General features: G+C 41.3%; 1 protein-coding gene across 2 annotated transcripts in view; it reads right to left on the bottom strand.

The window, feature by feature from the left end:
* Window positions 1-665: 665 nt before the first annotated feature.
* Dbp73D (putative ATP-dependent RNA helicase Dbp73D) overlaps window positions 666-20119 on the bottom strand; it is a 32124-nt gene continuing 12670 nt past the window's right edge. For both annotated transcript variants that reach the window (XM_076197919.1, XM_076198010.1), the window contains exons 5-9: window positions 16204-16412; window positions 13836-14092; window positions 8826-9135; window positions 8420-8582; window positions 666-1057 (exon numbers count right to left, since the gene is read on the bottom strand). In XM_076197919.1, coding sequence (XP_076054034.1) covers window positions 737-1057; window positions 8420-8582; window positions 8826-9135; window positions 13836-14092; window positions 16204-16412 — 1260 coding nt within the window. In that variant the 3' untranslated portion in view covers window positions 666-736. The remainder of the gene's footprint in view (window positions 1058-8419; window positions 8583-8825; window positions 9136-13835; window positions 14093-16203; window positions 16413-20119) is intronic.

Raw genomic sequence — 20119 nt, forward strand, 5'->3', positions numbered from 1 at the left:
TTGATGAACGTAGATGGTATCCACTGTATGCCACTGCAGTGATGATACCCAGAGGAAGCTAATGTATCACAAAGTTACCTCAGGTCCGAGGTGATCAGCAGTTGAAGGCCATTACTCACAGTGGCTGCCCTTCCTAACCTCTGCACCATGGCCAGGGTTCAGACAATAAAATCCCCATGCAAGTATCAGATGCACGCTTTACCAACCAAGCCACAGTGGGCCCCTCAAGACGAGCTGTTATTCCTCTGCACTCACCTTTCACCTTTGTATTTGTATTTAGTATCACCATAAATTAAACCAATGACAAGTAACTGCAAGTAGTGGTCTTGTAAGATGGTATCAGAGAGAACCATTGCCCTGCCACCCATCTTCGAAACTTGTCAACACCCTCACCTCCATCTGCAGGTGCATTCCCAAGGGGCTGACACTTGGTCTCTGGACTAGGCCCAGGATCCCACTCAATCATCTTCAATTGTATTTCCTCCACCTTTCCACACAAAGTGAGCAAACAACCAGAGACTGCTTCCTTCCTCCTGTTATAAACCAGTGACAGCTGTCCCACACAAAATACATATAAAAGTCCATTATAGATAAATCAATGCACTCATTCAGCTCCAACTAGAAAAACACTCTTCTGCCTCATTCATAAGAAAATAATAAAGCTCTTACAAAAAATGTTTTATTAAAATCTTTCAATTTAACCAAACATTCTTTGAGTACAAAACTAGCTGTCACATCATTGCAACCCTTTCACTTGCCAATGATAAGGTCGTCCACCAATATCTCTCCCTAGTCTCTTAAGGCCTTTCAACTTGGTATTTGGTCTTGCTGGATTCAATTTTGTGGATTTTCCACCTCTATTTCCCTTCAATCTGTGCTGAGCATTGGCTGCATCCCTCTTTTCCTTTTCTTTGAGTTTTTCTCCATCCAATATTTCTTTCATTTTGGCTAAAGCATCAACATAGGCTGTTTCATAGGATTCCAACTCTGATGTAGGCACACTGATCTCAGATGCAGAGCCCCCACCATTTGAAAGAACAGACCGGAACTCTTTCACCTGTAGAAGAGAAACACAAGAGAAAATGTAGGATTTTGATCATCTTTAATCTTTCTACCTAAGCAGCAATCTGCACAGACTTTAATCTGGCTAATGATACTTAATTTTATAATTCAGGTATAAGCACAATGGGAGGTGAGCCAGTTGTTGTTTGGTGATGACACTGTATTTGGTGAGGTCAGAGGGCTAGGAAAGTTAGTGACTGAGTTTGGGAAGGTTTATAATAGGAGGAAGTTCAAAGTAAATGTGGTTAAAAGCAAGGTGATGAGATGTACATGGGGAGAGGGTGGCAGTAAGTTGGAGTTAAGTCTTAGATGAGAGAGATTAGAAGAAGTGGATATTTTTTTAAGTATGGTCACATGTAACAGGAAATGGAGGAGTGGGGTAGAGGTAAACTTTAGTGAGGGAGGAAAGTCTTTGGAAAATGAAGTGTCTGAGAAATAGGCATCTGGAAATGGATACACAGAGAAGATTATATGAAGTGATTGTGCCAATGACACTATGGGATGGAGACTTGGGATTTAAGATAGGTAAAAAGGAGAAATAATTATACATTTGAGATGAAATATCTAAGAGGTATGGTAGGGTTACAAGAATGAATACAGTGAGAACTGAGGAAGAGAGCAGGGGTAGAAAGGGAGCTGGTAGACAGGTTGGATGAAAGGTTATTGGGGTGGTTTGGTTGGATTGAAAAAAATGAGGCAAGATAAAAAAAAGAGTGTGAAAAGCAGAGGGGGATGGAGTGAATTTGTGAGGAAGACTGAAAGCGAGATGGATGGATGGGAGGGGTTTTGAGCAAAAGAACATCTGTTGAACATGGAAGGGAGAAGGCAGGCGATACGTGTCAGTGGAGAATGGTTGTGTATGCATGATAACTTGACACTGGCTGAGGGTGTCTCTCCTCTTCTCAATTTTTTACATGAGGGGATGAGGAGGGAGGGTTACTGGATAAAGATGGATGGATGGATGGGGTGAAGTGGCCCTTGAGTAAAAGGGGAATGTGTGTTGAGCTTAGAAGGGAGGAGGCAAGAGATAGGTGAGTGAGAATGGTTCTCTACCTATGTATCAAGGGTTTCTTCCCCTTTCGGTGCTTGTCCTGGGTAACCAAAGCTGCTCCCAGGGACATGCGACACCCTCCAGGGTGGCAAGGGCTTCTTGTGACAGCTCTTTTATATTATCAGAGGTGGATGGATGAATGCATCATGGATATCTATCCAGGACGTAATACTTCACCCCATATTATTCAACACATTATGGAGAACTGCATTGTACACAATTATGCATGCCAACAACACAACATATACTCTGTAAGGAATTTATGGGAAAATCCCATTCCAGCAATGGCATTCCTCAGGAAGACAGGACTGCTCAGCCAGACAGCCTTGCAAACATCATCATCCCCCTTATAAGGGAGGTAGCCAACCCAAAGGCAAGCACCCACTACCACCCATTCCACTTCCATCCACCACCTTTGTTTCTCTTTCATCTTAGCTCCTCATGGAAGAAAGGTCACCCCTGCCACTTGTCCACTGCCCAGGTCAGAAGCAATGCAGCAAGATACAGTGCATCCACAGTAAGGCCACTTCATTTAATCAGTGACACACACACTCTCTTCTGTCCTCTTGTATGGAAAAAAGAAGACAGGGAGAAATCCCTTTGGACTGCATCAAAATATCATCCATACACAGCCATTCTCCACTCACCCCTATCCCCTCCCTTCGCCTTCCTTATTCAACAATCATTCCCCATTTGCTCAAAGCCCTTTTCATCCCATCCATCCATCTCATCCTTGGGCACCCTCTTAATTTCACTCCATCCACCTCTGCCTTCCACACCTCTTTTGCTAATCTTTCTTTATTCTTTCTTTCCATGTGTCCAAACCATCCTAATACTCTTTCTTCAGCCTTATCTGCCATTTCCAAAGGGTTTTTTCTTCATCATCTCTAATTTCGCATCAGGGGACGAGGAGGGAGGGTCACCACATAAATGAAGTAGTGGAGCCTTGCTGTGGATGTGTCGTGTCTTGCTGCATTGCTTCAACCTGGACACTGGGTGGGAGATTAGGATGACCCTTCATCCACAAAGAGCTAATATAAAAGGGAAACAAATTGGTGATGGATGGAAATAGGATAGGTGGGGGTGATTATATGCTGGCTACCTCCTTTGTAATGGGAAAAAGACCTCAGGTATATGGGTTGATAGATCAATCAATCTGTTGCCCCTGATCTCTCTTGCAGAAGACTCACAGCCTCCAGAGATAGGTCGATAATCTATCCAAGTAAATTTTAAAACTTCCAAATATCCCATATTCATTCAACTCACTGGAACATTAAATCCATTCAATGGATACTCCCACCCATACCACTCCCATCCACCACCCTTTCCTCCTTCTCATCTTAGCTCCTTATGGATGACGGGTCATCCCTGTATCTTGCCCAATGCCCTGGGTCAGAAGCAATGTAGCAAGACACAGTACATCCACAGCAAGGCTGCTTCACATAATCAGCGATACAACCCAACCCAACCCCCCTCCATCCCCTCAGGCAGAAAAAGAGACGATGGGGAGAAATCCCTTTGGACTGTGTCAAAATATCATTCACACATAAGCACCTCCTACACCCCATCCCCTGCCCCCCCCCCTTCCTTGCATAACAGTATCATCTATACACAGATCATTCTCCACTCCTCCCTATCTCCTGCCGTCTCACTTCCTTGTTTAACAGACATTTTCCTCATGCTCAACCCCCCCTTCACCTCATCCATAACCATCTCACCCTTGGTCATCCCCTCAAGTTCACTCCATCCACCTCTGCCTTTCACCCCTCTTTTACTAATCATCACTCATTCTTTCCATGTGTCCAAACCATCCCAATAATCTTTCCTCAGCCCTATCTGCCATCTCCTTTTTCATTCCCGCTCTCCTCCTCATCTCGTTTCTCACTCTATCCAACCTAGTAACCCCTACCATACTTCTCAGACATTTCACTGCAACTTTTCCTCTCTGCCTCTCTTAAATTCCAAGTCTCTGCCCTATACAATGCTCTCAGCACGATCACCCCTTCATACAGCCTCCTCTTTGCATCAATTCTCTAATGCCTATTTCTCATAACTTTTTAATCCCCCAAGGCATTTACTTGCTTCTCTCAATCTATAATGTACATCCACCTCCACTCCTTTTCCTACCACATGTGACCCCAAATACCTAAAGCTATCCACTTCCTCATGCATCTCTCTTTTAAGACTTCCCACTAACTGCCATCCTTTCCCCTTGTACATCTTATCACCTTGCTTTTCCCTACATTTACCTTCAACTTTCTCCTATTGGATACCTTCCCAATCTCCATCACTTACTCTCTTAATCCCTCCTCTGACCCTGTCACAAGAGCAGTGTGGCCAGCAACAACTGGCTCACCTCCCATCACACCCCATCCATGTACACATTGAACAGCCATGGTGACACGACGCATCCCTGATGCAGTCCCACATTTACCTCAAACCACATCCTCTCTCCATTTTCCATTCTAACACTGGCTCTACTACTCTCATAAAAACTCTTGACTGCCCTTAACAGCTTTCCCCAAATCCATACATTTGCAAAACCTCCCACACTGCCTTCCTGTCTACCCTGTCATAAGCCTTTTCCAAATCCACAAAGGCCCAAAAAACATCCTTACCTTCTCCTATAGCTTTCTCACATGCCTTACCACAAAATCTGATCCATGCAACCCCTACCTTTCCTAAACCCACATTGTTCCTCACCAATTACTTCCTGTTCCTCTCCTAATCCTCTTAATTAAAACACTCCCATAAGCCTTCCTGACTACACTCAACAAACTGATCCTTCTGAAACTACTTAATTCAAAATTGTCCCCTTTTACCTCATAAAGCAGAACTATACACGCACTCCTCCAGTCCTATGGCACTCTACCCTCCCTTAGACACACATTAAACAGCCTCACTAGCCAGTCCACTATTACTGTACCTCCATTCCACATAACACCCATCTAACCCAGGTGCATAACCTCTTCTCATCATTTCCAGAGCTACTTGCAACTTATCTTTTTTTATTTCTCCTACATTTTCCTCTCCCATCAATGTCATTTTCTTAGAGCCTCACACTGCTACCACCATTCCCTCCCTATCCTCCTTCACATTCAACAGCTCTCTAAAACCCTCCACACATCTTCCCCTTACTGCTTCCTCTTCCGTTAAGATCTGTCCATCTGCACCTTTTAACTTTTATTCTCTACTTGACTCACCTCCCATTCCTCTTGATTTCCTTCCAAAACATCTTTTTACTGCTTTCAAAATTGTCACACTCCTCCCCCGTTTTACATCAGCTCTCCTTTTTGCTTCCTTTACCTTTTGTTTTGCTTCTCTTTTTTCTTTATACCTCCCATATTTTTCTCTTGTCTTACTTTGCAACCAGTCCCTGAGTGCTTGCTTATTCTCTTCTACTACCTTCTTCACTTCATCATCCCACCACTCACTACCCTTTCTTTTATTCCCTCCCATCCTTGTTCCACTTTTTTTCCTTGAAACACCCCCATTCCTCTTCCACATCTACTTCTCTATCATTCACCAACACCCACATTTCTTTCAGCTTCTTGTATTCCTGCTCCTTTTCCTTCTCATTTAAACAGTATGCTCTAAGGACCTTCCACCCTTTTCCTCTTTCTCCACCTATCCTCCACTCTCTATTTACCTTCCACCAAGAAATAATCTGATATTCCCCCACTCTCTCCCCCAAAAATATGGACATCCAGCACTCTTCCTGGATACCACTACGTAGTCCATTAATGCCTTATCAACCACCCAGCCACCACCCACTCCCATACGTACTTATGCATGACTTTCTTCTGAAACACTGTGTTAGCTATCATCAACTCTCTAAACACATCTTCATCATTAACCTCTCCAATATGATGATGCCTATGTAGGCATCATGAGGCATGAGTGGGTATGTGAAAATGCCAGCATCGATGTCTTGATTATATTTATTTTGTAGTTGTAGCTAAGTGACCCCCAAAATCTGTGAACTGGTTTGATCACATTTTCTGTGTTTATTATTATTCAGAGTTAAAGGGAATGAGTAATATAGCAGTGGATTTATATTTTATAATTAGAGTAGTGTGATGCATCATACATAAGGCATCCAATGCTGCACGTGAGAATTTGACTCGTATTGAAGAGGTCTCTCCAGTATGATTTTTACCTGGCACTCCACACTTCCCAAAACTTCATCTATTGATTCATCCCCTACTCTAGCATTGAGATCTCCCAATACCACTACATTTACATTCCTCCCAAAACACTCTATGCACTCATTTAAATATGTCCAAAAAGCCTTCTTTTCCTCTACATTCTTCTCACTACCAGGCTCATATGTGCTTACAAAGACCCGCAGAAATGGAGAGAGTGAGGGGTTTGAGGTAAAGGTGGGACTTCGTCAGGGATGTGTTATGTTGTCTTGGCTGTTCAATTTATACATGGATGGGGTTGTGTAAGAGGTAAATGCAATGGCAGTGAGTAGGGGATTGGAGATGGTAAAAGAAAATGGAGAAAAGTAGGAGATAAGCCAGATGTTGTTTGCTGACAACACTGCACTTGTACCAGGATCAGTGGAGGTATTGAGGAAGTTAGTGACAGAGTTTGGGAAGATGTGCAAAAGAAGGAAGTTGAAGATAAATGTGGGTAAAAGTAAGAACATGAGATGTACAAGGGGAGAAAGTGGCAGCAGAATGGAAGTCAGTATTAAGGGAGAAAGACTGGAGGAAGTGGATAGTTTTAGATACCTGGGTACGAATGTGGTGGGAAAGGGAGTGGGGATGGAGGTAGAGTGTAGATTGAGAGAAGCAAGTAAATGCCTTGGGGGATTAAAAAGTGTAAAGAGAAACTGACATTTGGGAATGAATGCTAAGAGGAGATTGTATGGAGTGATTGTGCCGACACTACTGTATGGGGCAGAAACATGGAACATAAGAGAGGAGTTTGAATGTGTTTGAGATGAGGTGCCTCAGTATGATAGGGGTTACTAGACTGGATAGAGTGGGAAATGAGGTGAGGAGGAGAATAGGGGTGGAAAGGATGTTAGGAGATAGGGTTGATGAAAGAGTATTGGGATGGTTTGGACACATGGAAAGAATGAGTGAAGAAAGATTAGAAGAGGTGTGGAAGGAGTGAACATGAGGGAGCAACCTAGGATGAGATGGATGGATGGGGTAAAAGGGACATTGGGAAAGAGGGGAATGTCTGTTGAGGAAGGATGGGAGAGGACAGAAAATAGGGTTGAATGAAGAATGGTTGTGTATGGATGATGCTGTGATGTATGAGGGGGAGTAGGTGGGGGATGGGGGGGTGAGGGAGTATGTGCGAGAAATAATTTGATGCTGCCTGAAGGGATTTCTCCCTGTCTTCTCCTTTTCTGCATGAGGGGATGGAGAGGGGGGTCACCAATGTAACGAAGTGGCCTTGCTGTGAAAGTGCTGTGTCTTGCGACACTGCTTCGGACCCAGGGCAGTGGGCGAAATGCAGGGATGATCACCCGTCATTCAGGAGGTGCCAAGATAAAGAGGGAGGGAAGTGGGTGGATGGGAGTGGAGTATGTTTGGGATGGAATGGGTGAGAAAATAGTTGAATGAAGAATGGTTGTGTATGGATGATGCTGTGATGTATGAGGGGGAGTAGGTGGGGAATGGGGGGTGAGGGAGTATGTGTGAGAAATAATTTGATGCTGCCTGAAGGGATTTCTCCCTCTCTTCTCCTTTTCTGCATGAGGGGATGGAGAGGGGGGGTCACCAATGTAACAAAGTGGCCTTGCTGTGAAAGTGCTGTGTCTTGCGACATTGCTTCGGACCCAGGGAAATGGGCGAGATGCAGGGATCACCCGTCATTCAGGAGGTGCCAAGATAAAGAGGGAGGGAAGTGGGTGGATGGGAGTGGAGTATGTTTGGGATGGAATGGGTGGGAGTGGTTTTTATACCTTTGTGTTTTGGCTACCTCCCTTGTAAGGGGGAAAAAGCCTTTGGTATATGTATGTACCACAGGGAAAGGAAAAAATTAAAATATATACTCAAAGAAGTGGTACAAGACAATATTAAGAGAGTGTGTGACAGCATAACGAGGGGACAGCCACAGTGCAATAAAGTGTCATCTTTTCTCTATGATTAAAGATTTCTTCTAACATAGACAAAATGATGTGAGGTTCTGGTCTGTTGGGGCACCCCATATAGTCCCTAAAGTATCAATTACATGCTACTACATAGTCTATACCATACAATAACATGCAGCCAATACTCCAGACAGGGTAGTTAGAAGAGTTAAATAACAGGATATATAAAATAAAAGGATATAAGGACTAACCAAATCCTTGGTGACTAGTGAAAGTGCAGTTCCTTCCTTTCCTGCTCGAGCTGTCCTTCCAATGCGGTGTACATATGTACTGACAGATGTCACATCATATGATACAACATGTTCAATATCAGGAATATCCAGTCCTCTTGCCATAGCATCACTTGACACCAATCTGTTAGAAGTGAATTTTGTACATCTAGTATCTTAATGACAAAGCAACTACTGCATTAAAGTATGGAACTATGTTGAGCAACTTATTTCTTTCTGAAAAAATATTTAATATCTCAATGTTGCTATAATGTAATGTATGAAGTTCATTTATGACTAATTAGCTCCTGCAATGAACAGTATTATTCCAAAACTTCAAAATATTGTAGCATACATCAACTCTCATGAGCCTTATATATTAACTTACATATCAATTTTGCCAGCAGCAAACTTAGACTTTATTTTATGTCGCTCTCTTCCATGCCGTGATGAAAACTCGAACACCCTCAGCATTCCTCCAGCTAGTATGTTCAAAAGGATGGCTAGTTTGTGCGTTGCCTCCAGTGAATTTGTGAAGATAAGAGTTCTCTTCCATGAGTGAGTTTTTATAAGATGGTAGAGAAGGAGTGGCTTCACAGATGCTTCCACAACAACAAACTGTTCAATAAGTTCACTTGGACGTGTGTACTGCCCAACCATCTGAGGTTGAGTTGATGCTGTAACACCATTTTCGATACCTGAAATACCCATGAAATTAATGTATAATTCTGTACATTTAAACTTACATTGTATTTGTATTGTAGTTGATGGTTGAGGGTGAAGGGATGCTGGTGAGTCTTGTTGTTTTTGGATGAAATTGTTCTTGTGGCTCCTTATGAGGAAACTGAAGCACCTGGTGACTGAGTTTGAGAGTGTGTACAAGAAAAGCTGAAAGTCAATATGGCCAAAGTAAAGTAATGAGATGTAAAAGGAGATATGATGGCAAGCAGGATGTAAGTATGAAGGGTGAAAGGGTGGAAGTGAGAATTTTAAGTATTTGGGATTGCATGTGGCAGTGAACAGAGGTGTAAAGTAGATGTGGTGATAAATTATTGAGTAGAAAAGAAGATAAGTAAATATTTGGGTGGAATGAAAAGTGTTATCAGAAATAGGTGTTTGGGGATGAATGCAAGTAGCAAATTATACAAAAGTAATTGTGCCCATGGATGGCAGAGTATAGTGAAGACATGGACTTCATGGGACGAGGAAATAAGCCTGAATGTGTATAAAATGAACCGAGAAATATAGACATGAGGTGGCAAATGGGATGGTAACAGCTGCCAGACAAGGTAGCTCATAAAGTGCTGAGGTTTAGGTATATGTTAAAGACGAGTGAGAAAAGACTAACAAAAAGTGTGGAAAGTGGAAATGGTTGAAGTGAACCTAAGAATCAATCTGTTGCCCAAGATCTCTCTTGTAGGAGACTAGTGGTTCCAAGTAACCAACAAAAGCCACAAGAATGGACCATAAGTCATTTTGGGAAGAAAAGCTGTGTTGTTGTCTGAGTAGGGGAGTTGGGCAGTGTAGGAAGAAGTGTTTGGTGTCTTTTGTGTGATGACTGCATCAGAGGCAGTTTGTGGCCTGGCCTATTCTGTATTAGTATTAACATAGTCCTGGATTTGCAGTATTCAGGAGTTTAGTGTTCAGTCTTAAGTGCTTGTTTTGTGATCCGAGCATGTATGTATATCTATATGGATGTGTTAAGTCGTGCATGTGGGAAGTTGTTGTATATGTTTGAGTAGTATGCTACCAGTTTTTTTTTTAACTCAGATGGTTATGCAGGTGTTATGTGAGATGGGTGGGTAGGACTGAGAACTCTTGTTAGGTAATCTGCATAGGTGAGTGGTTTAGTGTTATGTTCTGGATCTAGTGTGGGAAAATCACTTGTAAAGAGTAACAAAGGTGAGAGTAGTTCCTTGAGGAATTCCATTATAAAATGTTAGGGTCACAGAGATATGGTTCTTCTGGGTTACTCTGGGTTACTCTGGCTGCCATCTAAATTAGCCACTACTTGTTATTGTTGTAGGTGCTAGTCTCTCTCTCTCTCTCTTTTTTTTTTTTCTATTTCTTTAGGAATGTCCCCTTTGGTAATACGGAGAGTATAATGCCTAGTCCTATCCCTGTCCCATTTTACAACTGAAGTAGGAATACTCAGTGGCAGTATTCTTTCTCCCCTACCACAGGGTAATATGGGGACAGAGGGGGGGGGGTGACCAATTAAATGAAGCAGCCTTGCTATGGATGTGCTGAGTCTCGCTACATTGCTTCTGACCCATAGCAGTGGGTGAGATGCAGGGATGATCAGTCATCCAAGAGGAGCCAAGAAAAGAGGGAGGGGTGGGTGGTGAATGGGAGTGGAGTATGTGGAGATGAAGTGGGTGGGAGTGGATTTATGCCTTTGACTTTGGCTACTTTCCTTGTAAGGGGGAAAAAGCCCTTGGTATATGTATGTTACCCTGATATATATATATATATATATATATATTTTTTTTTTTTTTTTTTTTTTTTTTTTAGCATAAGATGCTTAAGAAGTATGGTGGGGTGCATGAAGTGAGAAATGAAGTGAAGTAGAGAGTATGGCTAGGGGAGGATGGAAAGAGAGCTGGTAGATAGCACTGATCAAAGAATACTGGAATGTTTTGGACATATAGACAGAATGAAGAAAGACTAGCAAAACAAATGTGGAAGGCAGATTTTCACTGTTAGGTCCTTGATGTGTGAGCTGAAAGACATATGGATATAAAAAACAGAGCCCAGTTCTTGTCCATTGGTAAAAGTTGGACATTCTATTTTACTGTTAAGGTTTGATATTCTACCATGTATAAATGCACCCCCTTTTCAGGCTAAGCCACCCCAAAAAAGCCTTATCACTATATAATAAACAGATGTATATAATACATATATGAGGAGATGGTAAAAAAAAATAGTTGTTACACTGATAAGACCTAAACTAGAATATGCTGCAACACTGTGGGCACCTAGCACAAAGAAGAACATAAGAAAATTAGAAAGAATCCTAAGAGCAGCGACAATAATGGCACCTACACTGTCAAATCTGATATACAAACAAAGATTGGAGAAATTACATCTGTCAACACTGGAACAGAGAAGAGAAAGAGGTGATTTGTTGACCATTTTCAGAATTATGAAAGGGATGGAAATTCTCAATAGAGACAACTTATTAAAGTGGGACAGAAGAGAAACAAGAGGACACGAAAAGAAACTAAAGACAGTTACAGAAGAGACCTGAAAAAAATAGCTTCCCACACAGTGTGACTGATGTCTGGAACAAACTGAATGGAAAAACAGTGAATGCCAGAACTATACACGATTTCAAGAATAAATTGGATGTGGAGAGATACGAAAACGAGTCACTACTAGCATAGCTCTCGTCCTGTAAATACAGACACTTAGCAGAAAAAGACTCATCTAGATAACAGGTACACATGTAGTTGGCAGGGCTGCCAAGCCCAGCCAGATTGAGAGTAACTTGACTGTCTTCCAAAGGTAGAGCTACACTGTCCTTTACAGTAGCTCTATAGTGGAAAATCTAATTTCAACAGTGAAACAACTAGAATTTTTATTTTCATTCTTGTCTTCTCCATTTGTGCATGAAGGGACGGAGAGTGGGGGTTGCTGATTTAATGATGCGGCCTTGCTGTGCATGTGCTGTGTCTTGCAATGCTGCTTCTGACCCACAGCAGTGGGAGAGATGCAGGGATGACTCATCATCCAGGAGGAGCCAAGATACAAGGGAAGGGGGTGGATGGAGTGGAGTATATAGGAAGTATGGGAGAAGACAGAAAATAGGGGCGAATAGAGAATAGATATGTATGGATGATGCTATGATGCATGAAAGGGTGTGGGTGGGGGGACAGGGGGTGAGGGAGTATGTGAAAAAATAATGTGACTCAGCCCAAAGGGATTTCTCCCTGTCTTCTCTTTTTCTGCATGAGGGGATGGAGAGGAGGGCTTGTCAATTTAATGAAGCAGCCTTGCTGTGGATGTGCTGTGTCTTGCAATACTGCTTCTGACCCAGGGTAGTGGGCGAGATGCAGGGATGATAAGTCATCCAAGAGGAGCCAAGATAAGAGGGAGGGAGGGGGGTGAATGAGAGTGGAGTATGTGGGGATGGAATGGGTGGGAGTGGATTTTATGCCTTTGTTTTTTAGCTACCTCCCTTGTAAGGGTATATGTATGTATAATTATTATTTTTCAAAAGTTATTAACCCCTTCACTCCGGGCCAAAATCTTGCAGGCAGCATTAGCTGCCAGACGTGCAATGTTGCGTCATGATACTCGCATTATAAAAAATAAAGTTACCGCTGTATTGCTCGTTCTCTTTCACCCGTGAATTTTGATAACCATAGAAAATATGATGAAGCCAGTTTACGGAGTATGGGGGTCACGCAGGTACAACTACAATATATATAATCAAGACGCCGACATCAGCATCCTCGCGTACCCACTTGCTCCTCATGACGCCTACGTAGGCGTCATCGTATCGAAGGGGTTAAAGGAAATTTAGTTATATATTTGGATGCTCACTGGCTGAGCAGGTTAAAGCATCACTATTTGTGGCAGAATTCAAAGTGACAACAGTTCAAACCCTGGCTTAAGTGAGTTGGAATAAGGGCATGGTTGTTGTTGTTCCCTAGACTGTCTGTCCGAGCAGTCCCGACAAGGTCATGGTTCATTAAATTCCATGCTCCAGAGTCTGTATGGGGCACCATACTAGCGCCTGATCAGTGGCATTTATGCCTTTAAACCAAATTGTCATCATCAGTGATTTATTTACTAAATATTATAGAACCTATACCACTTGGTGTTGATCTCTGACAATGTGCAAAAAATTTGGAAATTACTCATTATATGTGGGTCACTTATTACCCCTCATGCCGGCTGCTTTTCTATCACTGAACCTCTCCCCTTTCTGATGGCCCCAAAAAATGTCTACAGATCAAGACCTGTGTATAATATGCACACTTATGGAAAAAGTCCAAAATTAGTTTAAAAAGTGTGTATTATACATGGATATTTACAATATGTTTAGGTTGGGGAGTTGTTCTATCATTTTGGTTCCTCTTCGGTCTGTTGTTTATATGTAGCTATACTGGGCATATGAATTCATGATGAGCCAAAAAAAAAAAAAAAAAAAAAGTGAGGATGAGAGAGAGTGAGAATGAGAGAGAATAAGAGTGAGAATGAGAAGAAAGAGAGAGAGAGAGAGAGAGAGAGAGAGAGAGAGAGAGAGAGAGAGAGAGAGAGAGAGAGAGAGAGAGAGAGAGAGAGAGAGAGAGAGAGAGAGAGAGAATTGGGAGAAATATACAGAAACCATAAATGACAAGGCCATAATAAGTCCAAGATTTAGGCAATACATAAAACAAAAATTTCTTACCAGGGACATTCTTGTCAAGTACCACTGTATAAAGCCTTGGACGGTGCAAATTCACCTGCTGGAGCTGCTCTGGGTCATGTGAAAGTGTAGCAGAGAACAGAAGCCTCTGCAGAGGTTCCCTAATGGTACAGGATATTGATGCTGCATCAGGTGCAGGCAAACTTGCATTTCTCTGATCAATTTCTTTCTCAATATGGGCAATCCATTCACCACCTTCTGTGGCCAACATTTTATCTGCCTCATCAAGCACAAAGTACCTGTAAGTTGAAGTGACTCATGAGTACAGTATTAGTTTGTCAAACTTCTGATACACAAATACTTAATCAATCAATCATTGTCCTGCATTTAGCATTGGAAACCTAGTGCCCCATGGCAGCCAGCATATATGCAACAAATTTTTGGTGTAAGGTAAGGATGTCTTCTGGGTTTTTATAGATCTGGAGAAGCCTTATGAAAGGGTTTAAAGGAGGGCATTGTGGGAGGTGTTGCAGATACATGAAAAGGAAGAAAACTTTTATACATATACCATACATCATACATATGCCCAAGGCTTTTTTTACCCCTTATAAGGGAGGTAGCCAAAAAACAAAGTCACAAAAATCACTCCCACCCATTCCATCCCCATCACACTCAACTTCCCTCCCTCTTATCCTGGCACCTCCTGGACTTTGGACCATCCTTGCATCTTGTCCACTGCCCTGGGTCAGAAGCAGTGTTGCAAGACACAGCACATCCACAACAAGGCCGCTTCATTAAATTGGTGACCCCATCTCCATCCCCTCATGCAGAAAAGAAAAGGGGGAGAAATCCCTTTGGTCTGCATCAAATTTTTCTCACACATACTACCTCACCCCCCATCCATTCCACCTCATGAATCACAACATCATCCATGTACAACCATTCTCCATTCACCCCTATCTTCTGTCCTCTCCTGTCCTTCCTCAACAGACATTCCCCTCTTCCCCAAGCCCCTTTTACCCCATCCATCCATCTCATCCTAGGTTGCCCCCTCATGTTCACTCCTTCCACACCTCTTTCACTAGTCTTTCTTCACTCATTCTTTCCATGTGTGCAAACCATCCCAATACTCTTTCATCAACTCTACCTCCCAACTCCTTTTCCACCCCCGTTCTCTTCCTCACCTCCTCATTTCTCACTCTATCCAGCCTAGTAACCCTTATCATACTTCTCAGACACCTCATCTCAAACAGATTTAAATTTCTCTCTTCCTCTCTTATGTTCCATGTTTCTGCTCCATATAGTGCTGTTGGCATAATCAATCCTTCATACAATCTCCTCTTAGCATCCATTCCCAAATGTCTATTTCTCATTACACTTTTAAATCCACCAAGGCATTTACTCGCTTCTCTCAATCTACATTCTACCTCCCCCTCCACTCCTCCCTTTCCTGCCACATTCATACCCAAGTATCTAAAACTATTCACTTTCTCCATTCTTTCTCCCTTAATACTCACTTCCAGTCTGCTGCCACCTTCACCCCTTGTACATCTCATCAACTTACTTTTACCCACATTTATCTTCAACTTCCTTCTTTCACACACTTTCCCAAACTCTGTCACTAACTTCCTCAATCCCTCCTCTTATCCTGCTACAAGCGCAGTGTTGTCAGCAAACATCAGCTGGCTTATCTCCCGCTTTTCTCCATTTCCTTTAACCATCTCCAATCCCTGACCCACCACCCTTGCACTCACCTCTTGCACCACCCCATCTATGTATAAATTGAAAAGCCAGGGTGACATAACACATCCCTGTTGAAGTCCCACCTTTACCTCAAACCACTCACTCTTTCCATTTCTAATTCTGACACGTGCTCTACTACTCTCATAGTAGAGCAGTCAAAAGTTTTTACAAACCTAGAAGAGCTTGTGTTAGGATTGGAAATTGTGAGAGTGAGTGCAATGTCACCATGATTGTTCAACATGCACATGGACAGGGTGGTAAATATGAGGGTGATGGGCAAGGGATTAGAGATGGTTAATGAGTGGAGGGATTGGGAGATAAGCCAATTATTTGCTGATGACACTACACTTGTGGTTGGGTCAGAGGAGGGTTTAAGACAGTTTGGGAGGGTATGTGAAATGAGAAAGTTTAAAGTAAATGTGTGTAAAAGTGAGATGTATCTGGGTTGAGGGTGGCATTGAGTTGGAGATAAATCTTAAAGGAGCTGAGATAGAAGAGAAAAAAAATGGGTGAAAAGTGGGTGAATGCCTTGGCTGGGCAACTCCCTTATAAAGGAGAAATGGCCATTTGATATATATGTACATATATTATCATTATCATTACATTGAGAGAAAAATTTATGAAATAATACTAGCCTTACAATACAGAAAATAAAATAAATGTTTACCTTAACTGGCTGAAATCCAGGCCTTTAGTCATACTAAGGTGATCAGAAAGTCGACCTGGAGTTGCAACAAGAATGTCTACAAGACATCGTGTCCCACCATAACAGTGACGGAAGAGTGTTGTCTGTTCCTTTGCAAATGGCTTCAGACCAACAGCTGCTCCAACCGTAAGACCCATTGGTTCACAATAAGTTTGAAAGACTTTGAACACCTAAGAATATGTAAAAATTTAAATCACATGTCACCTACATCCTCAGGAGCTTTTAAAAACAATGAGTGGTGGACAGGTTTCTCCTTACTCAATAAAGTCATTTTATACTGGGCAGCACTTGGAAAGCTCAATGCATTCACAAAAAGGATCAATGATACAACACTTGAGGCAATATAATAACATGAAAATCAACAGGGAAAACTCAGTCAAATGCACCAAAATATTTCCCATCAACAGAGATTCTTGGAGGTTGCAGGTTCTCAATGCCATTCACATCTAAGAAAAAGGTCTCACTATTAACATCCAGTTCAACATGATGTTTAGTGTAGCATTTAATATTTTGCTGTGAATAAAAAGGAGCCCTCCACCTTCCTCCTCTCCACTTCACCCTACACAACCCCCACCAGCATTAAGGTCAGCTCACATCCAAGTGTGGCATGTGAGTGAGGAACATAGCTAGCACTAATTACTGGATATAAGGAATGGTAAGAATACTTGTGTTCACTGTTTCAGTACTGTACCTGTACTGTTCACTGAATTCTATATAGTATAGACATTTAGAAATGGATGCTAAGAGGAGATTATATGAAGGGGTGATTGTGCCAACAGCACTATATGAGGCAGAAACTTAAGATGAAATGCTTGAGAAGTATGATAGGGGTTACTAGGCTGGATTGAAGTGAGAATTGAGCAGGTGATGAGGACAGCAGGGGTGGAAAGAGAGCTGAGAGATGGGTTGATGAAAGAGTATTGGGATGGTTTGACACATGGAAAGAATGAGGTGAAGAAAGATTAATAAGAGGTGGATTTATGCCTTTGACTTTGCCTACCTCCCTTATAAAGGGGAAAAAGCCCTTGGTATATGTATACATTATTTGCTGAATATTTTTGTTTTTTATACATTAGTGTTAGCGATTCACAAGAAAATAAAAGAAAATGGGATAGGTGTGGGTGGGTGCATGCCTTGGCTAGCAACCACCCTAATACAGAGAAAGAAGCCCCTTGATACAATAAAAGCCCAATTTAGCAAATTAATTCAGCCAAGAGAGGGTTTCCTACATACATTTTGTGCTAAATTGGGTATTCGTTATTGATGCCCTATTTAATGGAATTTTCCATTATACTGAGTATTTCAGCTAAATACCAGAGGCCATTAGCATGAGATAATAGAGAATCACTCAATTTAGTGATCATGTTTCTGCTAAACTGGGCTATTCCACTATTGGTTTTGCCACTAAATAACAGAATATCATCAATTTAGTGGAACTTTGTTCACTATTTCAAGCTTTTCGTTACTGATTTTCATACATAATACACATACCAAGGGTTTTTTTCCCCTTTACAATGGAGGTAGCTAAAGTCAAAGGCACAAATCCACCTACACCCACCCCACCCCCACACATTCCACTCCCATTCACCAACCCTTCCTCTCTCTATTTTTGGCTCTTCCTGGATGACGGGTCATCCCTGCATCTCGCCCACTGCACTGGGTCAGAAGCAATAATTAGGCCTCTACTATATATAGAATTGAGTTATTGTTCCCCATATTGAAAAATATGAGTAAGAAGAAATCAAATGTTAGAATGCTGTCACATTGCTATTTTACTTGCAAGCATTGCAATTGCTATTACTATGAACTGTCTGTTCATTTACATCCACAAATACAAACAGCAATTTTCATATACTACACCTAAACTTACTGAAAATTTTTATGGTAATTGACTTTGCACTGTGTATGTATATGTATATATATATATATATGTATATATATATGTATGTGTATATATATATATGTGTGTATATATATATATATATATGTATATATATATATACAGGCACTCCTCGTTTAACGAGCTACTCGGTTAATGACAACTCGGATTAACGACGGGCTTTATGACGTTTAACGTAAATCTCCCGAAGTTACGACGTCGTGTACGATAATTAAGTTGGCTGAGGCAAATTTGTATGATGTTATAAATGAACTTGTACGGTGGATATTAGCTGTGAGGTAAAGTGTTCTGAAGCTTAGGTCTACATTACCATCCTGCAAGCTGCAAAAACTACCTGGGGTACAGTGTATACCGGTAGTGGTAAATTTTTAGTTTCGACCATGGGCGCAATATAACAATAGAAAATTAATTATTAATTTTGTAAATTATAATGTATCAACGTAATATGCAATTTTGTGAGCGGAAAAAAAATGCTAAAACAGATTTCGTAAGTAACGAAGTCATGTCGGACGAATGGTACACCATGTTTGTTATGATAGATGCCGATGTCGAAGAAATGAAAGGATGATAAATTAATTTGTCTAACCTAAACTAAACTAACCTAACCTGTGTTTAATAAATCATTACCTGCAAATTAAATGTCATCCGGCTCGTCCTCGTTGTCGTCGTCGTGAGAGACGTTGGCAGACGACAAGATGGCGTCCCGAGCCTATGCTACCGACTTCGTTCATTAGCATATTTTCTTGTAGCAAGGTATTTTTTACTTTCATTTCCGCCCACAAAATTGCATATTACGTTGATACATTTTAATTTACAAAATTAATAATTAATTTTCTATTGCTATATTGCGCCCATGGTCGAAACTAAAAAAATACCCCGGTATTCAATATGGAATGTCAGCATATGTGGATTTGGTCATATACGGTAATTTTAGGAACCTAACCACTGTAAATAAACAGTAAATAAAGCTTTAATGTACTGTATAAAAGAGGGAAAATACACGAAAATAAAGATACATGTATTGCTGGACATTGTACATACAGTACATGTACGTATATGTATACACTTTCGCTTAACGACCAATTCGGTTAACGACGGCGCGCTGGTCCCAATTGTCGTCGTTAAACGAGGAGTACCTGTATATATATATATATATATATATATATATATATATATATATATATATATATATATAAAAGCTTACACAACACACTTACCTATATCTTCACTTACTAGTATAGCCACCCCTTCTCTCCCTTGTCCTCTCTTCACTCCTGAGAACCTCCCAACTACACTCCCAAACTCACACTCGCCCTTCCCTCTTAACTTAGTTTCACTCAATGTCAACACATCTCCTCACAAAGATATTCTTTCCCTTCCCTTTTACTCTCATCTGTACCACATCCACACACATAAAAAGACCCAAACCTTAAGGTACTGGCTGGAAAACTCCTAGACCCTCATATGCCTTTACTTTTTTTTAGGGATATCCCTTTGGGGCTCCAGGGAGAAAGATACTTAGTTCTAATCCCCGTCCCATTTTTGTTGCCTCTTACAACTCAAGTGGGAAGACTTGGTGATAGTGTTCTTTCCCCGCACCACAGATACATAAAGATACATAAAGGAAACATTCTGGTAGAGAGGTTAAATATGAAAAACTATTACATGCTTAGAGGTTTGATAAGCCTATTTATTTGAACTTGAGATAGTGGGATTCTTTCAGAGCACACTGTAGAGAAAGTACTGAAGAATGTTACAGAAAAAAATCATCATAAGTTTAATTCCCCCTTGTCTGAAAGTGAACTGAAAGTGAAACTACAGTCTAGAAATTTAACAAGTTGAATGATCTGAGGCATGGGGCCTACAAATTAAAATTGTGAGTGACTATTCACATATAACATAAACAGTGGGAAACAATGACAGTGGTGAGAATTGGGAGAAAGTGATGAAGAAGAGGAGGTTGATAGATGTTCTACA

The sequence above is a fragment of the Oratosquilla oratoria genome, chromosome 1 (genome assembly GCF_046742065.1).
Source record: "Oratosquilla oratoria isolate Oo_2021 chromosome 1, ASM4674206v1, whole genome shotgun sequence".
Classification (NCBI taxonomy): domain Eukaryota; kingdom Metazoa; phylum Arthropoda; class Malacostraca; order Stomatopoda; family Squillidae; genus Oratosquilla; species Oratosquilla oratoria.